Genomic DNA, 25564 nt, shown 5'->3' with positions numbered 1-25564 from the left:
GAGGCACAAAAGTAAACCCTGCTTCTTGCCTGCAGCAGTGCTAAATTAAAATGAAACCCTTGCCCGGCACCCGAAACTGCATGTCCCGAACATCGGGCGATAGGAATTGCGCATCCCTGCTAAGGATGCTATTGCCCCTGAGGCAGCCTATGGACTGTGCTTCCATTCTGTGAGGTCTCAGGGAAGGCAGAGCTGGGACCTGGAAGTAATCTGGAACTGACTGCAGGACTTCACCAAAAGGGATCTGATCTAGAGAAGGACTGTATCAATCACTGGACCATGTCCAGAGCAGATTGGAAGGTGGCAGCTGTCCTGGGGAGTAATGACCCTGAATTGTTTCCTGGTGACTGTGTGCTATTGGAATATAAGTGCCAGAGGCTGCTTGGACTGAGGCTGCTTTCATAAGGTCTCAGATACTGGCCATTCCCCATCCTCAGTACTGTCCTGGACTGTGAGCTTCTGAGGTTGCACTTAGACAATTCAAAATTCACAGTTGCTTAAAGCGGTAGAAAACTTGTTCCGAGAAAAAAAAAAGTTTCTCCCTGCAAAGTAATATAATATGTGAGTATGCATTGTATAATAGCACATTATGTGAAACTTACCTTAAAATGAAGCCCTCCAGCAGCACGCTGTTACCGCTGACAGGGCTTCCATCTTCACCTTTTCTTCTTTCCGGGTTCCTGGGCTGCAGCTGCTTGAATGGCTGAGACGCCGGTGACATCACTCCTGCACATGCTACATGTTTTACCAACAATACATTTTAAAAATACAACCCCTAGACTGTTTATTAGAGCCAAATACACAGTTGAAATATGTATAAGAAATATACCCGACACAATAATGTATGAAGAAAACTGTTGTGATTCCATGTGACAGGAGTATATTAAAGACTAGCAGCATTACCACTACTGCCATGTTACAGTTTGACCCCTATTTAGTTTAAAGTGTCACCTACCTGCTTTATGACCATTAAAACAACATCACACTGGGTCTTCCCTGTACCATGCTTAAATAGCTGCCATGTGAACCTGAAAACAAAGTAGGGTGGCCACACAGTGCAATAATGCACATAGATCAGGGGTGGCCAACTGTGGCCCTCCAGCTGTTGGTGAACTACAAGTCCCATCATGCCTCTGCCTTTGGAAGTCATGCTTGTAACTGTCAGTTTTGCAATGCCTCATAGGACTTGTAGTTCTACAACAGCTGGAGGGCCACAGTTGCCCACCCTAACATAGATGATTGCACCCCTAGGGTTGATTTACTAAAACTGGAGAGTGCAAAATCAGGTGCAGCTGTGCATGATAGCCAATCAGCTTCTAACTTCAGCTTGTTCAACTAAGCTTTAACAAAAAAAAATGGAAGCAGATTGATATCTATGCAGAGCTGAACCAGATTTTATTAGTAAATCAGCCCCAAAGTGTCACCAGATAAAATAGCTGACTACAGGCAGAACCAGGTGCTGTACTCTAATGTGAATACAAAGGGCCAGCAGACAAGTGTTCCAGGCAGACAGCAGATGAAGTTCTTGTCTGATATACAACCTAAGTAAAATCCAGAAAGCAGTTCCAATGCAGAAATGTGACCAAGCTGCCACCAACTGCTTACAGTCAATTACTACCAACTGAGAGCTAGTAAGCCTGGCTCTTAAAGACATCAGCATTATGCAGCCAATCACAGTGTTGCATGACCGGGAGCCACGCCTACCAGCTTTGGATAACACGGCCCATTTAAAGTTCCAGTTCTCACCAGCATAAAGGGGTTAAGCACGCCCAAGGAAGGTGTTCACTGTAGTTTGACCCTAGTTGCAGTGCTGAGTATCAACCAGCAGGTGATGGAAGCTTAAAGCCCAACTCTGGACTCGTAAAGTCTCCACCATTTGCCCCCACCATCCTTTTGGAGAACCACAGCAGAATTGATAACAAAAATGCTATATGGGAATAGGTATTTTGTTAAACTCTCAGGACACAACTGCAGGACCCAGGACATTAGGAGGTATGGTAATGAGGAAAGATCAGCTGCAGGGAGAGCAATACTAGCCACTAGTCCTTTGCCTCTTGACTGCTTTTTTTTGGGCACAGCTTCTGGAGTTTAGTTCCCCTTTAGAGTGTCCATGTGCAGGTACATCTCAGAAGAATTCTTAAAAATTCATATAGAGGTATACTAGCTCATAGGTAAGTATAACCTGAGCTGAATGTGCTGAGGTTGGGAAGGAGGCTGAAAAGGATATATGCTCTGAAAGTGTGCTTATTGTTTAAAGGACACATCATGAGAAAACATTACATGGATGGCCTGCCGACCTCTTTTGAAAATACTAGATGAGTCACAGACCTGTATCTGGAGCAAGTGAAGTTAGAGCTTTTAGTCTACATACTTGTTTTGAGTCAACAAATTTTAAGGCAAATCCATCTTCAGAAGGATCCTGCTGAAGACCCACCCTATAGTCAAAAGAAAAACACCTGCGCCCAATAAATGTGAACTAAAATTAAGGTTCAGCAGCTATCTTGAATCAGGCTTAAGGCCTGTGATGACTATATATATATATGTATATATATATAAAAGATAGCACTAATAAATCATGTATAAACATGCATAATCCAAGCTCTTGACAAATTAACCCAAAAAATGTCCAAAATAAAATGTGTTCTTGTGCTGTTTCCAAAAAAGTTCATAAATTATATAACACAATTCCTTATGGATCAACTTTCAATGAATAAATAACCACTTGCACTTGCGTGACTCTACCACACACCACACTCACCAGATGGCATGTGACCCCTTGTCAAGCAAGTCAATATGCGCTTCCCAGCACACAATGTACTGCAACACTCGCCAAATGGCCTTTTCGCCTCCAGGTCCTGTTTATAGGCGATCTGCCATTTTAAGGTCCACTGTATTTACTGGATTATTCAGAGGAACTCATATTGTAGGTCAAACCATGGCAAAACAGTCATGGCAATGTTTGTAGTGTCAGTATAGTGCATAACTCCTGTGAGGGAGATACCTGATAAATGAATACAGAGGCAGCATTAGAGCTGAGGCAGGTACGTGACTGTTTTGTCATGGTTTGACCTACACTATGACTTTCTCAACAGACTTTGGATTCATCAAAAAAGGAGAACCTATCCTTAGGCAGACAGGTCCCACATGCTCTGTTCCTATCAGACAATGGCAGCCAGGCAACTCCTAGATTGTAAACTCCAAGGAGCAGGGCCCTCCTACCCCTCTTGTATAGAACTGTATTGTTGCAGTATTGTCTCCCGTTATATTGTAAAGCGCTGAGCAAACTGTTGGCGCTATATAAATCCTGTATAATAATAATATAATAACTCACATTTTAAGAAGACAAGCAGCCTTTTTTCTCATGACTTCTTTTAAAACATGTTGAACAATGTCATCACCTAAAGCATTCACATTCATATCCTTTTTTCTGTTTTGTATTTGCAATTTTAGAAGCAGAGCAGAGATTATAATTCACTAGTACTTCTGTAACACAAAAGCCATTCAAGTTACCTTATATTTGAACTGCATAATGATCAAAATATTATCATTTAGGTTAAAGAAGAAAACATTATTGTTCTGAAAACAGAAAATGCCATCCTTCACTTAAAACTGGCAGAGGTAAATTTCTGTAGTGGGATGTTGTATTTCAGTTTCAAATATACTGCGTTTATGTTTGTTTTTTGTTTGTGCATACATACAGTACTGTGCAAACAACAAGGTAGGAGTGGAATGCTGTAAATTAAGCATGCTTTCAGAAATAGAAGTGTTCATAGGTTATTTTTATCAATTAACAATATGGAAAGTAAAAGAACAGAAGAAAAATCCAAATCAAATCAATATTTGGCTGTAACAGGATGCAATTTGTTCATGAAGGGCTGGAGAGTGGTACCATAATAGTTGTGAAGCATGGTGGAGGATCCTTGCAAGTCTGGGGCTGCATTTCTGAAAAAGCTGAGAAATACAAGCAGATACTTATCCATCATGCCATGCCATCAGGGCAGCATGTAATTGGCTCCAAATTTATTCTGCAGCAGGACAGCAACCCCAAACATACAACCAGTGTCATTAAGAACAATCTTCAGTGTAAAGAAAAACAAGGATTCCTGGAAGTGATGGTTTGGCCCCAACAGAGCCCTGATCTCAATATCCTCAAGTCTGTCTGGGATTACATGAAGAGACAGAAGGATGTGAGGCAGCCTACATCCACAGAAAGTCTGTGGTTAGTTCTCCAAGATGTATGGAACAACCTACCTGCTGAGTTCCTTGAAAAACTGTACGCAAGTGTATCTAGAAGAATTAAAAATTTATGCTATTTTGAAGGCAAAGAGTGGTCATTTACTTTCCATTTTGTTAATTGATTAAAATAAACTATTAACACTTCTATTTCTGAAAGCATGCTTAATTTACAGCATTTTTTCACATCTGCCTAAAACTTTTTCACAGCACTGCATCTATCTATCTATCTATCTATCTATCTATCTATCTATCTATCTATCTATCTATCTATCTATCTAAAACATATTGCCAAAAGTATTGGGACGCCTGCATTTACATGCTCATGAACTATAGTAGCATCCCAGTCTTAGTCTGTTGGGTTCAATATGGAGTTGGCCCACCCTTTGCAGCTATAACAGCTTCAACTCTTCTGGGAAGGCTGTCCACAAGGTTTAGGAGTGTGTCTATGGGAATGTTTGACCATTTTTCCAGAAGGGCATTTGTGAGGTCAGGCACTGATGTCGGACGAGAGGAGTTGGGCACATGAAATTGTCCAAAATGTCTTTGTATGCTGACGCCTCAAGAGTTCCCTTCACTGGAACTAAGGGGCCAAGCCTAACCCCTGGAAAACAACACCACACCATAATCCTTCACCAAACTCTACACTTGGCACAATGCAGTGAGGCAAGTACCGTTCGCCTGTCAACTGCCAAACCCAGACATGTCTATCAGATTGCCAGACAGAGAAGCGTGATTCGTCACTTCAGAGAACACATCTCCACTGCTCTAGAGTCCAGTGGTGGCGTGCTCTACACCACTGCATCCGATACTTTGCATTGCACTTGGTGATGCAAGGCTTGGATGCAGCTGCTCAGCCATGGAAACCCATTCCATGAAGATATCTACACACTATTGTACTAATCTGAAGGCCGCACAAAGTTTGGAGGTCTTTAGTTATTGACTCTGCAGACAGTTGGCAACTTCTGCGCACTGTGCACTTCAGCATGCGCTGACCCCACTCTGTCATTTTACATAGCCTACCACTTTGTGGTTGAGTTGCTGTTGTTCCCAGTTGCTTCCACTTTGTTATAATACCACTAACAGTTGACTGTGGAATATTTATTAGCAAGTAAATTTCATGGATGGACTTATTGCACAGGTGGCAACCTATCACGGTACCACTCTTGAATCCACTGAGCTCCTGAGAGCAAGCCATTCTTTCACAAATGTTTGTAGAAGCAGTCTGCATGCTTAGTTGCTTGATTTTATATACCTGTGGCCAGGGGTGTCCCAATACTTTTGGCAATATAGTGTTTCTATCATCTATCTGTGCGTTAGATAGAAAGAAAACACTTTCAGCTAATGTATTTTATATTGCTTTCTTTCAGTGTATGACTCAAACTTTAAAGTCAAATGAAGGATACACACAGATTTATGAAATTTACAATCAGAAAAAGAATGTGCACAAAATCATCAGTGATACTCTCATCCAAGTCAGTTTGGCAATGCAGGTATGTATCACGATAAATACCAATTATAAATTGTTCTTCACTTGAAATATGACAGATGGGACTGTTCTTTCATCAATACATGAACAGTGGGGCAAAAAAAGTATTTAGTCAGCCACCAATTGTGCAAGTTCTCCCACTTAAAAAGATGAGAGAGGCCTGTAATTGGCATCATAGGTAGACCTCAACTATGAGAGACAAAATGAGAAAAACAAATCCAGACAATCACATTGGCTGATTTGGAAAGAATTTATTTGCAAATTATGGTGGAAAATAAGTATTTGGTCACCTACAAACAAGCAAGATTTCTGGCTCTCACAGACCTGTACCTTCTTCTTTAAGAGGCTCCTCTGTCCTGCACTCATTACCTGTATCAATGGCACCTGTTTGAACTTGTTATCAGTATAAAAGACACTTGTCCACAACCTCAAACAGTCACACTCCAAACTCCACTATAGTGAAGATTAAAGAGCTGTCGAAGGACACCAGAAACAAAATTGTAGACCTGCACCAGGCTGGGAAGACTGAATCTGCAATAGGCAAGCAGCTTGGTGTGAACAAATCAACTGTGGGAGCAAATTAGAAAATGGAAGACATACAAGACCACTGATAATCTCCCTCGATCTGGGGCTCCACGCAAGATCTCACCACATGGGGTGAAAATGATCACAAGAACAGTGAGCAAAAATCCCAGGACCACACGGGGGGACCTAGTGAATGACCTGCAGAGAGCTGGAACCAACGTAACAAAGGCTACCATCAGTAACACACTACGCCGCCAGGGACTCAGATCCTGCAGTGCCAGACGCATCCCCCTGCTTAAGCCAGTACATGTCCGGGCCCGTCTGAAGTTTGCTAGAGAGCATTTAGATGATCCAGAAGAGGATTAGTAGAATGTCATATGGTCAGATGAAACCAAAATAGAACTGTTTGGTAGAAACACAACTCGTCGTGTTTGGAGGAGAGAGAATGCTGAGTTGCATCCAAAGAACACCATACCTACTGTGAAGCATGGGGGTGGCAAAATCATGCTTTGGGGCTGTTTCTCCGCAAAGGTACCAGGATGACTGATCCATGTACAGGACAGAATGAATGGGGCCATGTATCATGAGATTTTGAGTGCAAACCTCCTTCCATCAGCAAGGGCATTGAAGATGAAACGTGGCTGGGTCTTCCAACATGACAATGATCCCAAACATACCGCACAGTCAACGAAGGAGTGGCTTCGTAAGAAGCATTTCAAGGTCCTGGAGTGGCCTAGCCAGTCTCCAGATCTCAACCCCATAGAAAACCTTTGGAGGGAGTTGAAAGTCCGTGTTGCCCAGCAACAGCCCCAAAACATCACTGCTCTAGAGGAGATCTGCATGGAGGAATGGGCCAACATACCAGCAACAGTGTGTGCCAACCTTGTGAAGACTTACAGGAAACGTTTGACCTCTGTCATTGCCAACAAAGGATATATAACAAAGTATTGAGATGAACTTTTGATATTGACCAAATACTTATTTTCCACCATAATTTGCAAATACATTCTTTCCAAATCAGCCAATGTGATTGTTTGGATTTTTTTTCTCATTTTGTCTTTCATAGTTGAGGTCTACCTATGATGCCAATTACAGGCCTCTCTCATCTTTTTAAGTGGGAGAACTTGCACAATTGGTGGTTGATTAAATACTTTTTTGCCCCACTGTATTATAGGACCCTACAAAAGATCGCAGTTTGACTTTGTACTTTATAATTATGGAGTACCATGAAATGACTGTAGTGATCTTCAAGTTCATCAACTGAAAATAGGTGTTCTAGGACAAAGAAAGATTGGCTCACACAAGCTTGGATACACAAGCATCATTCAAGGCTTTTTCCTTCTGGGCAGGCAGGGAGCTGTCCCAGAATGAGTGAAGCTGGGAGTCAGGAAGACTGACTAATTGAACAGTATTTGTTGTAGTGGAAGGCAACATTTAAAAGTGTGAAATCTAGATGTACAGGGACCTGCTGATCAGCTTAGTGAACCAAAGTAGAGAATCCTATGTTTACAAACAACACAGGGCCCTGCACACAGAGAAGCAGTGTGGCTGTTTCTTTTCTCTCTGAAAAGCAGGGAGTAAAAACCACCACATCTCTTAGTAAAAGCAGCACACATTACACATAGTTAGGCACCCAGTTAACCCTTTGATTGCCCCTAGATGTTAACCCCTTTCCAGCCTGTGTCATTAGTTCAGTGACAGTGTATAGTATTATCATTGATCACTGTATTAGTGTAACTGGAGATGTCAGTGTCAGTTAGTTCCCACCCAGTGTCAGTTAGTGTCAGATTGCCTGCCGCACTATTACAGTCCCACTATAAGTCATTGATCACCAGCATTACTAGTATAAAAATAAAAATTCCAGCATACCTTATGTATACTATAGTTTGCAGATGCTATAACTTTCACGCAAATTAATCAATATACACATATTGGGATTTTTTTTTACCAAAGACTTATAGCAGAATACATTTTGGCCTAAATTTATGAAGTAATTAGATTTTTCTTTCTTTTTTTGGATATGTTTTATTGCAGAATTAAAAAAATTTTCATATACAGTGGGGATCGAAAGTTTGGGCACCCCAGCTAAAAATTTGTATTAATGTGCATAAAGAAGCCAAGGAAAGATGGAAAAATCTCCAAAAGGCATCAAATTACAGATCAGACATTCTTATAATATGTGAACAAAAGATAGATTTTATTTCCATCATTTACACTTTCAAAATAACAGAAAACAAAAAAATGGTGTCTGCAAAAGTTTGGGCACCCTGCAGAGTTAATATCTTGTACTGCCCCCTTTGGCAGGTATCACAGCTTGTAAACGCTTTTTGTGGCCAGCCAAGAGTCTTTAAATTCTTGTTTGAGGTATCTTTGCCCATTCTTCCTTACAAAAGTCTTCCAGTTCTTTGAGATTTCTGGGCTGTCTGTCACGCACTGCTCTTTTAAGGTCTATCCATAGATTTTCAATTATGTTGAGGTCAGGAGATTGTGAAGGCCATGGCAAAACCTTCAGTTTACGCCTCTTGATGTAATCCCCTGTGGATTTCGAGGTGTGTTTAGGATCATTATCCATTTGTAGAAGCCATCCTCTCTTTAACTTCAGCTTTTTCACAGATGACATCAAGTTACCATCCAAAATTTGCTGAAATTTTATTGAATCCATTTTTCCTTCTACTCGTGAAATGTTCCCTGTGCCACTGGCTGCAACACAACCCCAAAGCATGATTGATCCAACCCCATGCTTAACAGTTGGACAGAGGTTCTTTTCATTAAATTCTGTGCCCCTTCTTCTCCAAACGTACCTTTGCTCATTCCGGCCAAAAAGTTCAATTTTAACCTCATCGGTCCACAGAACTTGTTTCCAAAATGCATCAGGCTTGTCTATATGTTCATTTGCAAAGTTCAAATGATGATTTTTGTGGTGAGGACTTAGAAGAGGTTTTCTTCTGATAACTCTTCCATGAAGACCATATTTGTACAAGTATCTCTTTATAGTGGAATAGTGTACCACAACTCCAGTGTCTGCCAGATCTTTCTGGAGGGATCGTGCAGTCAAACGTGGGTTTTGAATTGTTTTTCTCACAATCCTGCGATCTGTTCGGTCTGATATTTTTCTTGGTCTTCCAGATGTTGCTTTAACTTCCACTGTTCCTGATGACTGCCATTTCTTAATTACATTCCGAACAGAGGATATTGACATCTGAAAACGCATTGTTATCTTCTTATAGCCTTCTCCAGCTTTGTGAGCGTCAACTATTTTCAGTTTCAGTTTTCTAGACAACTGCTTAGAAGAACCCATGGTGCTGATTGTTGGGGCAAGGTCAGATGAGTCTGGGCATTTAAAACCTTTGAGATTGACATCACCTGGTCTTCCCAGACGATGATTGAGAACAATCCATGACACTGGCAGGTCTCAGCTTGGCAAAGGGGGCAGTGCATGCTATAAATTCTGCAGGGTGCCCAAACTTTTGCAGACGCCATTTTTTTGTTTTCTGTTATTTTGAAAGTGTAAATGATGAAAACAAAATCTAACTTTTGTTGACATATTATAAGAATGTCTAATCTGTAATTTGATGCCTTTTGGAGATTTTTCCGTCTTTCCTTGGCTTCTTTATGCACATTAATACAAATTTTTAGCTGGGGTGCCCAAACTTTCGATCCCCACTGTATGTCTCTCTTTTTTCATTTATATAATAAAAAATAAAAAAACTCAGTGATGATCAAATACCACCAAAAGAAAGTTCTATTTGTGTGAAAAAAATTATATAAATTTAGTATGGGTATAGTGTTGCATGACCGTGCAATTGCCAGCTAAACTAGCACAGTACTGAATTGCAAAAAATGCTATGGTTATTAAGGGGGGGTAAAACATTCTGGGGCCTAAGTGAGATAGCTGCTGCACTTTTGCATTAATGAATATTCAGTTTAGCCCTGTCCACACTGCAGAAAGAAAATACATTGGCAACAATGGAGGAAGTTCCAGTGCTGTAATCAACTACAGTTCAAGTTCCAGTGCTGTAATCAACTACAGTTCAGGTTACAGTATATTTTAGCTTGTCAAGCTTTCAATTATATTACATTAACTCTTTTTCTCACAGGGTTTGAAACACAATTTAGGACTTCTAAGATCATTTGTAGTTGAGCATTTGGAAAATATTCACAACCGATTGAAAGAACAGCTACAATTACTACTGAACAATGCCCAAATAATACAGCACAATAACCAATGTTTGCAAGGTAAGAGGCAGACAATATTTAAAATTTTAATGGGAACAAAATAAAATGTGCGAATACAAAAAAATCTTTGTTGACAATTCATAGTTTTATTAGTGGAAAGGCGAATCTCTTAAGTGAGCTATCAGAAACTTTAAAAGCTGTTTTGTGTCTGGGTATGCTGTTTTTTTTTCAGTTTAGACCATGTTTTCTCGCTGTAAATTTAAATTTTGTGATGCAGCAACATCCTATGGCATGGGGGATAGAACATTTTTTGGTGTTAAAGGACAAAAGGGCTCAGCAATAGCAGGAAGCAATGATAGTGGATGGATTTTAGAAAAAAAAAAAGTTCTACTGTACACTGCACTTACACAGTATGTTCAACAAGATCACATTGTGAATGTAAAGACAACTATTATTATTTTATTATACAGAATTTATATAGTGCCAACCATTTGTGCGGGACTTCACAATACAAAGGGAGACAGTACAGGTACAATACAAATTGATACACGAGGATTAGTAGGGCTCTGCTTGTGGAAGAGAAGATTAAGGGGGGATATGATCAGCATATATAAATACATCAGTGGTTCATATAGTGAACTCGTCGTAGAGTTATTCACCCTGAGGTCATCACAGAGGACAAGGGGGCACTCTTTACATCTGGAGGAAAATAAATGTAATCTCCAAACACGGAAAGGTTTCTTCACAGTAAGAGCTGTGAAAATGTGGAATAGACTCCCTCAAGAGTTGGTTCTGGTCAGCTCAGTGGATTGCTTTAAAAAAGGCCTGGATTCTTTCCTAGATACACAGAATATAACTAGATACTAACATTTATAGGTAAATCTGATCCAGATTGCCTCTCAGGGGATCAGGAAGGAGGATTTTTCCCTGCAGGAGCAAATTGGATCATGCTTTGCTGGGTTTTTTTTGTCTTCCTCTGGATCAATTGTGGGTATAGGATTATAACTTTTTTTTAATGGTTGGACTGGATAGACTTTTGTCTCTTTTCAGCCAAACTAACTATATACTATAGGAAGTGGCAAGTGCTATGAAATGTAATAACTGTGAGGGATGAGCTTATGAATAAGGTAAAAAAACATTTTTAGGTGAAGGCGAGATAGGCTTCTCTGATGGGATGCATTTTCAGGGATCGCCCAAAGGTGGACAGAGTAGTAGAACACATTGAACCAGGGACTTCCAGAGGATGGAAGAGGCTCTGGGGAAGTTCTGGAGGAGAGCAGGGGAGGGAGCAACAAGGGAGCAGTAGAGTGAAGTTGACAGATTGGGTGATGTTCCCGAGATGAGGTTTGTGATGAAGCTTGAGCAGAGTTGTGGATGGCTTTGTCTGTTGTTAGTATTTCAAGTTTTTTTTTACATAGGGTGAAGCCAGTGGAAAATTTTACTATACAACTATAATTCTGTTAAACAAAAATGTATACAGTACATCCCCAACCTCATCACAGGCTTCAGCTAGCCCAACATATGAAACTAGCAGAGAAGGGCAGCGGCCACTGATCAGTTAGTAAGCTGGATGAGTCTAGCAGCAGCATTCATAATATGCTGAAGGGGGATAGCCTGTGTAAAAATAGGTCAATGAGAAGGGAATTGCAACAGTGGAGGTGGAAGATAAGCAGTAAGTTAATTAATAGTTTTGTGGTGTCACTAGTTAAGAAGAGGTGAGTTTAGGAAATGCTAAGGAGGTTAAGCTGGCAAGATTTAGAGTGTGATTGGATATGGATCCCCAATGAGAGGTCAGAGTCTAGGAATACACCTAGCACCCTAGTATGTGTGAAGGAACTAACTGATCTCAGTGGTAAAGTTGAGGGAGGGGGATGCAGGGGGAGGATATTATAAGCTTAGTTTTTGACAGATGGTGCAACATCCATACTGATATGTCAGTCAGCAAATTAGCAATCCATGAGGAGATTGAAGGGATGAGCTGAGGAGTAGAGAAATAGATTTGGGTGTCATCGGCACAACTATGATGTTCTTGACAGGTTTTCAGGGAAAACAGCAACCATGTGGTACCTGATTCTGGTCTTCTCACAGCTACTTCTGCCTAATTTCCTCACTATCATAGACATCAGAGATAATGACATTGTAACCTTTGCATAAAAATGCAAAGGGTACAATGTCATTATCTCTTTTGCACATACAGTTGTGTTCAAAATAATAGCAGTTTGTTGAAAAAAGTGGATAAAGCTCAAAATCCTTCTAATAGCTTTTATTTCCATACACCCAAATGCACTGGGAACACTACACATTCTATTCCAAATCAAAACATGAAGAAAAATATATCAAATTTGTGTTGTTCCTCTAAAAAAATTGAAGACAAGTGAATATTAGACTGTTCAAAAAAATAGCAGTGATTGTATTCTTCTTTACAAACTCAAACATTCACTATATAAACTGAAAAATGTTTGAAGATTTTGCTTTCCTTTGAATCAATTGATATTTAGTTGTATAAGCACTGTTTCTGAGAACTGCTGTACATCTCTGTTGCATGTAGTCAACCAACTTCTGGCACCTGTGAACAGGTATTCCAGCCCCGGATGATTGGACTACATCCCACAGTTCTTCTCTATTTCTTGGTTTTGCCTCAGAAACTGCATTTTTGATGTCACCCCACAAGTTTTCTATTGGATTAAGATCCGGGGATTGGGCTGGCCACTCCATAACGTCAATCTTGTTGGTCTGGAACCAAGATGTTGCAAGTTTACTGGTGTGTTTGGGGTCGTTGTCTTGTTGGAACACCCATTTCAAGGGCATTTCCTCTTCAGCATAAGGCAGCATGACCTCTTCAAGTATTCTGATGTATTCAAACTGATCCATGATCCCTGGTGTTCGATAAATAGGCCCAACACCGTAGCATGAGAAACATCCCCATATCATGATGCTTGCGCAACCATGCTTCACTGTCTTCACAGTGTACTGTGGCTTGAATTCAGTGTTTGGGGGTCGTCTGACAAACTGTCTCTGGCCATTAGACCCAAAAAGAACAATCTTACTTTCAACAGTCCACAAAATGTTGCGCCATTTCTGTTTAGGCCAATCAATGTGCTCTTGGTAAATTGTAACCTCTTCAGCACATGTCTTTTTTTCAACAGTGGGACTTTGCGGGGGCTTCTTGCAGATAGCTTGCCTTCACATAGGCGTCTTCTAATTGTAACAGTACTCACCTGATCTTCCTGGAGCTGATTGTTGGCTGAGTCCTTGCCATTTTGGCTATTCTTCTAACCATTCAATTGGTAGTTTTTCGCTTTCTTCCATGTCTTTCAGGTTTTGGTTGCCATTTTAAAGCATTTGCGATCATTTTAGCTGAGCAGCCTATCATTTTCTGCACTTCTTTATATGTTTTCCCCTCTCCAATTAACTTTTTAATCAAGGTACGCTGTTCTTCTGAACAATGTCTGGAACAACCCATTTTCCTCAGAATTTCAGAGAGAAATGCACTATAACCGGCATGTACAACATTTGCTGCCTTCCTTCCTTAAATAAGGGCAATAATTGCCACCTGTTTTTCAAAGAATGAATGACCTCACTAATAGAATTCCACACTGCTATTATTTTGTACATGCCCCTTTCAATTAGTGATTCAATTACACAGAATCAGCAGCATGCATGTCATGACTGTTGGGTCTGCTGGATTTCTATTACTCTACTACACCTGCTAGTAAATTATTTGCCATGTAGAAATATCATTTCTACCAAAAACAGTGATTGATCAGGTTAGTGATGTCTGACTGCTATTATTTTGAACACAACTGTACATGCAACCATCCTTTTTTGGTATCATCTTGAGTAGCACCATTGAGGTTTATGGGCTAAAATACACCGCTCCCTAACAAGTGCTATGCTATTTTTTGCTCAAAGACTGAACATTTTTATCAGTGAATCAGAAAGAGATTTCTAGTTCCAATAAGGTATTTAGCAAGGAAAGCTTCAGTTTTTTTTTTTTGCTGATAGAGAGGTTAAAGCTTGGTCACAGTGACAACAGTGCAAATAGAGCAGGGGGCAAATTTGGAAACAATCATAGCAGCAGCACTTTGGTGGTACAGGGGTTATGCGTAGAGGCTCACAGCCATAACAGTGTAGGAGAGCAAGGGTTAATTCTAGAGGGTCATATATGACACAGTACGGTTGAACAAGATTTAAGTATAGATGGTCACAGTGACAATAATGCTGTAGGGCAAGGGTGAAGTTTATCAGTCCGTAAGTCACAGTAACAAGCACTGTAGCAATGCAATGGTTAAAGACTCACATTTAGGGCCTCTGGAAAAACTGACAAGCTGGCTGTATTGGCTGACATTGCTGACCCCTTTATTCTGAAAAATGCTATTTGCTTGGCTACCAAACTAAAGCTTAATTTTAAATAAATACTGTAGTATGGTATATAAAAATACAAACCTTTATTTGTTGCATGCTTATTTTGAGTCTTGAAACCAGATACCACCAGATGACAAGCATTTTAAAAAGGAGGTCAGCAGTGGTAGTTCTTGTACTTTTCTCAGGACCTTTGTAATTATAAAGTATAAATAATGGTTCTGTATATAGATTGTAGTTATCATTGAGCTGATGGCTGCCCTCATTAGTGCATTTATCTGTTGTATGTTATGGTGTATTGCATGATTTAAAGTATGTGAATGTACATGCACAAACAGATAGCAAGTTGACAACAGTTGGACCTGCATTTCCACATTAAGGCTTGGTTCACACCTAAAAGTGTGACCAAGAGTAGACACGTTTCCATGCATTGCATGTAGGGTAGCCCATTTATTTCAAAGGGCTGCCTGATGCTTCAAAAGAGCAGAAAAGCAGTCCTTGACGCTACCAAAACCATGCATGGTGACATCTACCCATTGACCAAGTAAATTGTGAATTTCATTAAAATTAATTACACAGGCCAACACACATTTTGATGTCTCAAATGTTAGACCTATTCCTGGGTATATTTGACCCTCTGATTCCAAAAATGGCAATGTTTCTCCAACAGCTCTAGTTTTTGAGATACATCATGAAAGCCATATACCACTCTTCATTCTGGTCACCCATCAAAAAAACAGGATATTTTAATGTAGTGTTTTATTTAATCTCCTTGTAGCATGAAAGAATACATAAAAAAGTAGCCATAACCTCTATGGAGCTGCAAAAATGAAACAATATGAATGGCAATATACACACACACACCGCCTATACGGTCTTAACTGTAATACAGTTAAAACTTACTCTTTAGAATCCAATGTGTCTGATGTATAATTACAGTTAGAAATACATAAATACTCTCACTATATCTGCTAACTTGTACACAAAAACACAAACTAGGTAACAGCAGAATGTTTCTATCATCAAGATCTTTAAAAAAAACTGACAAAAATTTATATAAATAGAAACATATCTAAGAAACTAGAGTTGAGGCAGTCTAACCAATGCAATTTTCTGAATCAGCACCCCAAATAACCTCACAAACAGGTGTAAGGCCAGGTTCACATCTGTGCGGCTATGTGGGCCGCGTTTTGGGCGGGCACGAGAGCCCATTTATTTGAATGGACTCCCATGCCGCGGGACACGCAGGGAAGAAGTCCCTGCACTTCAGAAATCATACCCCGTTCGCAGTACAGTTACGATTTCCAGTGCAGGCAGCGTATTATTCTGTGGCCCAAGGGATGTTGGAAGGAGGGACTAGGACTTGAAAGGGGCCCATCATAGCCACAGAATCTTGAGAAACAAGCTCCTCTGATCTGGAGCCTTTAAGCCTGCAGAACCTGGGAAGAGTACCACTATCCAGAGGAAGGGAATCCCTGTAATCAGGTGGCTGACCCTATCCATCCTTAAGGAGACCTCTGGAGCAGACACCACCCATTGACTGCAGAGCTGCCCATTACCAGATGGATGTTCCATACACATACATCACTACTCTTGAGTTTCTGAGATGGATACATTAATGTGCATAATCTATGCGCTTCTGGTAAGCGCACAATCCTATCTTTCTTTCAAAGCACCGATATATTGAGATTGATATTGGCACACTTCTGGATTTATTATACTTTTATAGACTGATCCATATTAAGTTTTATTGTGATCTTACCTTTATTCATCTTAGCGCTGCACTTTATTATTTATTGTACGTTTGAGGTTTCATTTGGTTACCTGAGTGTATCAGCTGCTATAATAGAGAGCGCTCACTACCATTATATTATTACTTTCAGTTTAACTCAAATTAGTTGATGCAAAAATGTACCCCACAACAAAAACTACTACATCTAGCATTTTGTATGACCTCCATGATTTGAAAGGACAACATCTATCTTTTTTCCAGTCTTCAAGAATTCCCTATTTTAGAGCCTGGATGCTGGATGGAGAGTGATGCTCAACTTGTCTCTTCAGAATTCCCCATAGGTGTTCAATCAGGTTCAGATCAGGAGACATACTTGGCCACTGAATGACTTTCACCCTATTCTTTTTCAGAAATGCAACAATGACCTTAGATGTATGTTTTGGATCATTGTCATGTTGGAAAACTGCACGATGACCAAGGCATGGAATGATGATAGCATCTTCTCTTTTAATATAGAGCAGTACATCTGTGAATTCATGATACCCTTAATGAAATGCAGCTCCCCGACACCAGCAGCACTCTTGCAGCACCAAACCCGTTCCAAAAATATTTATCTTGGTATTATCACTCCAGAGTACAGAGTCCCAGTAGCCTTCTTCTTTTTCGCCATGGGCCCTGAAAAATTCTAAACAGGCTTTTTTGTGCATGGGCTTTAGGAGAGGCTTCCTTCATGGATGACACCCATGCACGCCATTCCTCTGCAGTGTATGCCGTATTGTGTCACGGGAAACAATCACTTCAGTTTGGCTTTCTACTTCTTTAGCTACCTGCAGTGAACTTGCATGGTGATTTACTTCAACTCTTCTCATCAGAAGACGCTCCTGTCTAGGTGTTAACTTCCATGGACGGCCTGGACATCTCTGTGAGATTGTTGCAGTTCCATCTTTGGTAAATTGTATCACTTTTGCTACAGCATTCTGACTGATAAGTAAAGCTTTGCTGATCTTCTTGTAGCATTTTTTGTGTAAATAAATTATTTTCTTTCTCAATCCTTATGACATTTCTCTTCCATGTGGTGCCATTGCTGACAGCATGAAATGGGAAGGGGTTTTCTTTAAGTAACACCCTTATAATCAACTGTCTGCTGGTCACCTGTTTAATGAATAATTAGACTCACCTGTAGTTGAATTCTTGTTAATTGGGATGTTATTATCTAAAATTTAGCTTTGCTCCTAAGACTTTCACTGGGGTGTATTAATTTTTGCAACATGGTCTTGAATGAATTGGTTAGGAAAAATATTTTTATGTGTGTACAAATTAACAAATCTTGTTTGCAATCAATGGCCCACATTTGTGGGAGTATTTTGCAGTATAGTGTCCCATAAACAAAGTTGATTCTGAAAGGAAAGGAGAGCTTTTCTGACAAATCTGTTGGGGTGAACTCATATATGCTGAGCAGTGTGATAGTTTCAAAGCCCTGGTCAAAGTTGGGCTGTTTTGTGTAAGCCAACTTATAGTACATTTATTTTTTATTTTTAGGTACGACTGAAAAAGTACTAATGCTTGAAAGATCTTTGAAGGAGATTAATGAAAAGTACAATACTGAGAAAGCGAGGAGGAAGATAATGCACAATAATTTAATAGTAGGTAGTTGGTTCAAAAACTTATATTTTGTACAAATGTTTTATTCGTATGATGGTGTTGTAATGCAGCAAGTTGTAGACTTTTGGGGGTATGCGGTATTCACTAAATATTTCTTTATCTACAGTAAGTACCTTTGGCATAAAAAGTACACACTGAGCTTTCTCCACTATTGCTGCCATTGTACCCTATAATATCATTGGTCACTGATTATCGCTTGACAGCTGGGTCCTGGTCACTGATGCAGACACATAGACACTGTAACTAAAATCTGAAAAAGAGTGTTTGCAGTTTAATAGATAAATACTTTGTAACAATATTATTGATACAACATGTTTAGAGTCATTTTGTTTGCAGACCAAATGAGTCTTTATTCAGCTTGTTAAACAATTCACTGTGCTTTGCTCTAGAAACATGATTTTAGCATCATTATAAAGACGACAAATGCAAGATAACGTTTGCACTTCTAAACCGCAATAACCCTAAAAACTAGCCCTGGTCAAAGTAGAACTTTTTTTTTGTTTAGCTTTGTCTGTCCATAAATAAGCTAGAAATTGCTCTTGCCCGAAGGAGTATACAGTTGCCAAGAGCTAAATATAAACTTAATCGGTAATGACCAGAGAGAAAAGGTAGATAATTCTCTCACTGGAATTGAAGGTATACTACTGTAAACCTTCTGTAACCATACACCCACAGCTGCACATTGCAGATTTTAGGGGGTTGGTTCCTGTCCTGTAGTATGTAGAAAACTTAGGATGGCCATAGATGGACCTTTTTTTTTGATCAGCCTATCACCTCCAAGACTTTTACCTTACTTACAAAGAGTTATCCACCTGGATCAGTCTGGTTTCAAGCCGGGGAGAGAGGCATAGGGATATTACTATCAGAGCCCTCAATCTTATTATTTTTTGCAATTTTACCCAACTTCCTGCACTTCTTTTATCTGCAGATGCTGAGAAGGCATTTCATAGGGTCAGCTGGAGATTTATGAGGTGTACTCTGCAATATATTGGGATTGCCACAAATGGTGTTCTATCCACCAATCTCACCCTACCATATGGTACCCGACAGACAGGGATGTCCCCTTTCACCCTTCATATTTCTACTCACTCTAGAGCCCATGTTACGACACACAAGACTTATATTACAGGTATTAGGGTTGGAAAGAGGTTTGTCAAAGTATCTGCATATGCAGATGACTTGCTCTTTTTTTGTTGTCAGTCCAGATACATTGATACCCAATTTAATCATAGAACTGGATTTTTATTCACAATTGTCAAATTGTGCCAAAGCGTGGCCCATGGGACACAGCCAACATGGGCACAGATGCAGCCAATGACTGATCACTACACCGGCCAGTGTCATATAATCACTGTGACCAATCACAACAGATCTCATGACTGTAAACAATGAATGGCTCCCTTTCATGCAATTCATTGCTTACAACTGTGCTGCTAGCTGTGATTGGTAACAGTGGTCAAATGGTGCAGACAGGGCCAATCACAGCTAATCCCAACAATAACAACTGGTATAAGCAATCATAATGTGTTAAAATAAAAAATCCTGATCACTTGCCCAGAGTAGTACAATGTTACATACTGCATTGGTGACAGTATGTAAAAAAAGTGTTTTATTTCCTAATTTTGCACAACATTATGACAAAAAACAACAACTTCAAAAAACTTGCCATGCCTCATACTAAATACTGAAGCCTGTCTACTTTTCAAAAAGCAGGCATTTGGGGGTATTTGTACTGTCCTAGCATTTTTGGGCCTCAAGAAATGAGATGTCAGTGCATCAAGATTTATTGATTTTCAGATATATACCATAGTTTGTGGACTCTATAACTTTCCTACAGACTAAATAATATACACTGATTTGGGTTATTTTCACCAAGGAAATGTAGCAGAATACATTTTGGCCTACATTTTTGTAGAAAAATTATTTATTTGCAACATTTTATGACAAACAAGCAAAAAACGCTTTTTTGTTTTTGTTTCAAAACGTTTTTTTTTTTCATTTATAGCGCAAAAAATAAAAAACCCAGTGGTCAGTAAATACCACCAAAAGAAATCTCTATTTGTGTAAAAAAATTATAAAAATGTAATATGTGTACAGTGTTGCATGGCCACGCAATTGTCATTCAAAGTGCGACAGTGCTGAAAGATGAAAATTGGCCTGGGCAAGAAAGGGGTAAAAATGCCTGGTATTTAAGTGGTCAAGGTAGATAGTCTCATGGTGCCTAAATGTCATGGGGGTATAGGATTCCCAGATCATCCAGTATGGTATTATCTTGGATAACCATAATCAGGCAAAGAGTTGGATCTCTTTGGAACAGCATATGTCCCCTATACCTCTTAGGGTTCTTCCATGGATTTGTAAAGGATGTCCCACCCAGATAAAAGATCATCCTATCCTAGGCACTACTTATAAAATTGCTCTTAGGAATAGTCCCAAGATGATAAATTCCTTGTCAACATTACCTACGAGACTGGTGAATGGAAATCCAAGTTTCCACCAGGGCTATATGACCCTATATTTCATCAATTTATAGAAGCAGGGAAGTTTAGAGTACAAGATTTTGGGGAAGAGGGTGGTTGAAAAACTATAGCTGATATTCAATCCATGATATCATCACCCCTCACCACCACCCTTATGGCATATGATTAAGGCATTACCTTTGTGATATCTATAGGATTGGAGCTTTCTGATATACCTACCATCATTCAGCACCCCTGTATTGCTGGTTGACCTATACGAAAGGGCCCCTCTAAAGCATACGCTGCGTTGGTTGCTCCTCTGGACTTTTTTATTCCCTCTTTCATTACAGCATGGGAAAGAGATCTAAATATGACATTATCTGTAGACCAAATAGACTTTATTTTTTACTTTATACACAAATCTTCTATTTCTTCAAGACTGCAGGAATGAGGATATAAGCTCCTGACTAGATGGTATAGCGTTCTGGAGAGACTACACAGAGTGTTTCTTACTGTCAGCCCCACCTGTTGGCAATGTGGGGAAGACAGGGGAATGTACTATCATGTTTTTTGGGCTTGCCCTCAATTCGATCTTACTGGCAGGATGTATGTGCTTGATTGAAAATCTTAGGGACCTTTCTCTTGTCCATGACCTGGCAGCCTGTTTGCTACACCTTTTTGCAAACATTCTCTAGTGAGACATCTTTTAAATGCGGCAAGGGCCTGTATACCAGCAAATTGTAATTTGCCTTCTCCCCCAAAGTACATTGGGGTCAGCACAGTACTGTACAGGGAGGTCAGGAAGGCACAATACATGGGCATCTATGGTCAGTCTATGGTATGAAAGCTGTTTCCTTCATGTGCAGAGTGGCACAGGTAAAGTGCTGTCCCATATCTACCTGTTCTGGTTCCTGACCAATGACACAATGAGGCAGGCACCACCTGACACTTCCTTGGCATCATTAAGAGTCCCTGAGCCGCTGAACAGCTCTGCTGCTGAGGGAGCCAGAGGAGGTAGGGAGAGGGATCTGTGAGTGTGTGTACCGAATGTGAGGTTACAGCAGCACCTCTATTTTCAATTCAAGACTGTTGTCAACCATGCACTTTATTATACTTTTGATTTCATGCTGATGCACTGTTTAAACCATAAGATGCTGAAGCCTTGGACTATTATTATTATGGTTCTCATGGGATGTGGTGCTCTATTCCCCATGCCCTTTCCACTCTTTCCGTTGTCCCCCCTTGCAACCCCGTTCCCTACACCCCCCTTCCGCCCACCCCCTGCAGGGGGAGGAAAATTGGGATATAGCTAATGACACAATATGGTAATTAAGTAGGTGGTTTATCATCCATGAGTTTGGTTCTAAAGAAGAGGGCTTGACCCATGAAATGCGTTAGCCATTTATGGACATTTACAGGTGTTTCCATGCCATCAGCCAACTATGTTGAATTTGGAGGTGGTCTCTTCTGTATAGATATTGTCATGTATGACTTGTGTTTGTGAGTACCCACTTGTTTTATACTTTTTTTTAAATAAAAACCGAGTTATGGCACACCCACTCTTTTGTTGTTTTGTATATCTATGAGCACAGCTGTGGAGAACAACACTGCTTTTTGGAGTTATTTTACAGAGGGTCAATGAATGGAGTGGGTGGACATTTCAATTATCAACATGTCCACCATTTATATATCCTGTTTCATTCATAAAAGCTGTAGTATGGCTTCTATGAATAAAGCAGCTGAGCTGAAAAGACAGATATAGGTGTCCGTTTATGACACAGAGAATAGCTGCGATTCAGAGGATCGCAAATATTCTCTGGTCATTCACAGTTTATGACACTCAGGAAATCAGCGGAGAACATGTTCAGCTCTTCGCTGGAGATCTGTGTTCTTCTCCAGATTCTTCAGCCCAGAGCTGGAGAATCGGAGGAACCACAAACTAAGCAGCGATAATTTACCTCTGCTTAGTAAACTGATCTTTTACTGTAATCTCGAGAGATTATAGTAAAAGCTGCCGTTTTCCAGCGTCTGTAGACCGTTCTCCCTTCATTTGGAGAACTGATCTACACCGCTTCATAAAAGGCATTCACAGGAGAATTGTGTTCTCCAAGAATTCCGGAGAACTGAGCAGCGATCATTTACCGCTGGTTCATAAACGGACACCATAGTCAGGCTGTCTTGATGAGAACCTTTGCTCCTTTTAACCTCCATTGCACCAGAAGATTACAGCACCAGAGGTATGGGGAGTCTGGACAGGGGAGGATTTTCCTGTTATTCTTTTTTCTCTTTTTTTTTTCTCCCTACTGTCCCTTATCCCACTTAGGTCCTATTCAAAAAAAGAAAAAAAAACTTTTAGAGGGGCTCTGCAATCACACACACACTTACACACTTTTAATTTGTAAAGGATTCTAAGGTATTAAACTGAGCAGACTTACTGGATATATAACTGTCTTTTTCTTTATCTTTTATTTTGTAATATTTTGTATTTCAATGGTTTTTAATAATTTGTAATAGTTTAACACAGGAGCAACAAATCATGCCCACGCAGGGGCTATCAATTGCACATAAAAAATTAGAAAATTAGAAAATCAGTGCTCTAACACGAACAGAGGAAAAGGTGCACCCAGGCAGGGGCTATCAATGGCACATAAATAACAAAACATTAGTATAGCACTGATAATAACTCTAACTAAAGGCAGCTATCCACTGCCACACCAAAAACACACAAAAAAAAAAAAAAAAGAAAAGGAAGGAGGAGTACAAAAAAAAAAAAAGACAACAAAACCAAGAGCAGTGATCAAAGGACGCCAATGCGAACAACATCACATCCCCAGACTAGCTGGGGGGAACGTGGGAAAGGCATATTGCAACCACAGTGCCCATATTTTCAAGAATTTATGTTGAGAGTCGTTGCAGATACTCGACATCTGTTCATTGAGCATCATAGTGGTCATACGGTCCCGCACCCCCTGAAGAGGGCTCTTCCAGGCCTGAGCAATTGTTCTAGTGGCCGACAAAAACAAATAGAAAGCCAACTTCTGTAAATAAAAAATTCAAGCGCCTTGACAGATAAATATAAATGGGAGCTTTTATTAATACCTTAACCAACCATGATATGTATCCTTTTAAGATTTTTGTAATCAAGGTTCATGGTTATCTCGTGCATGCGCATCGAGCACTGTCCCCTAATTATTGACATAATAAACACATTATATATTTACTACCTATATTATATATTCAGAATATATTGGAAGTATCCAAAATTAGTACCTAAACTCCGGGACCACAGGGAGTGTCACTTTGCTGTGTCTTCGCTTATTGTTTACAAACTATGGGCTTCGGATACTCAGAAGTCTACTTGCTCTATTTCAATATATAATAAAACCAACGGAAAATGGTGCTCACGCGTGCGCAGTAGACTTTGCACTTCTCCAAGATGGCGGATGCTTAATGCGCATGCGCCGATCACTCTATATATATGAACGGTGGACGACACGGAGTGATTGGCCACCACCCTCTGAGGACATGTTTGTACACGATACACGTCAGGAGGAGCCACATCACGCCGTGACTTCACACCGCCGGAGCAACGTGGAGCTCCAGCGGCCATCTTTAATAACCGGATGGTCAGTCTTGATTGCTCACTGTCTGCTATTTTAACATTTTTTGATGCATCTGTTCATTACTTTTAAATAAAATCGTTCACACTTACTACACTATGGGCGTATCCTTGTTCCTACTCCCCGGGGGAGCGCTCTAAATTTTCAGACACACTGCTTCTGGAAGGATCATCATACCCGCAGTGGACACCTGCATACCCAGGGAGCAATACCAGGTACTTTAAAGGGGAACCCTAAAGGATGAGGATCACCTGTAAAAACCCTTAATGGATCCTGTCTGATGACCCACCATCCCTTAGAGGGAAGACCTCATAGTTCCTGACCCCCTCCGTGCTGATGACAGCTGGATTATTAACATAAGGCGCATTAAATATGCGCGTCGGGTGAGTGTGCATTACTTTCACCATTATTGCACCAGTACCGGATCCAGAGTTACCAGAGCACTAGAGTCACTTTTACTTCACTTTATTTAATTTAATCCTTATTGGAACTATTTATATTACTATTTATATATATTGGTTATCATCCATTGGTTTTTTTTTTATTCGATTTACTGTCATAACCATTGTAGTGCTGCACTTTTCTATATACTATTTAGGAAGCCAACTTTTGCTGATGAGCCAAGAGGCCCGGTATGGGACAATGAAGCAAAGCATACTGAGCATCCCGTCGTATAGAGAGATGGAACAAGGTGAAAAGGAGGCCAAACACACGAGACCAAAAACGAAGCAGTCTTGGGCATGACCACCAGATATGCAATACATCACCACGATGGCCACAACCCCGAAAGCATTGATCCTTGCAGGCAGGGTTCGCCTGGGCCAAATGAGCCGAAACCCAATACCAATGAAACAATACTTTGTATGCCACCTCCAGTGTGGTCGTATTAAATGAACATTTAGCTATAAGCGACCAGGCCCTATTCCAATCCTCCAGATCCACAACTGCCCCCAGGTTGCGCTCCCACTGAACAACATATGAAAGAGAAGTATGCGTCGTGAGCCTGTTCAAAGCTGCATAAAGAAGGGAAATAAGGCCCGGGGCGCCCAGACGATGTTGGAAAAGCTGTTCAAAAGCAGATTTCTGGTATGGGAAAGCAGAAGTTCCCTGCAATGAGATCAACCAATGCTGCAATTGAAGGTAAAAAAAAAATTCTGCCGGAGGGACATCCCGTGACTCCCAAAGAAAATTCTAGGTAGGGAAGGACCGAGAAGTCAAAAAGTGTCGCACCTACGAAAAACCATTGGCAACCCACCAAGAAAATGCCCTTGGTTGATCTAAGCCCAGTGAGAAGAGAGGATTGTTA

General features: G+C 40.3%; 1 protein-coding gene across 1 annotated transcript in view; it reads left to right on the top strand.

The window, feature by feature from the left end:
- The window catches only part of KIF25 (kinesin family member 25), a 74601-nt gene that overhangs the window by 2914 nt on the left and 46123 nt on the right, over positions 1-25564 (top strand). The window contains exons 2-5 of the mRNA XM_089668558.1: positions 3553-3618; positions 5604-5726; positions 10345-10483; positions 18057-18160. Of these exons, the coding sequence (XP_089524684.1) occupies positions 3553-3618; positions 5604-5726; positions 10345-10483; positions 18057-18160 (432 nt within the window). The remainder of the gene's footprint in view (positions 1-3552; positions 3619-5603; positions 5727-10344; positions 10484-18056; positions 18161-25564) is intronic.

This window comes from Staurois parvus, unplaced genomic scaffold (genome assembly GCF_062004578.1).
Source record: "Staurois parvus isolate SC_StPar_1 unplaced genomic scaffold, SC_StPar_1.0 ptg000059l, whole genome shotgun sequence".
Taxonomy (NCBI): domain Eukaryota; kingdom Metazoa; phylum Chordata; class Amphibia; order Anura; family Ranidae; genus Staurois; species Staurois parvus.
Note: the sequence above shows the minus strand (reverse complement) of the source record. Positions and strands in the feature narration are given on the sequence as shown.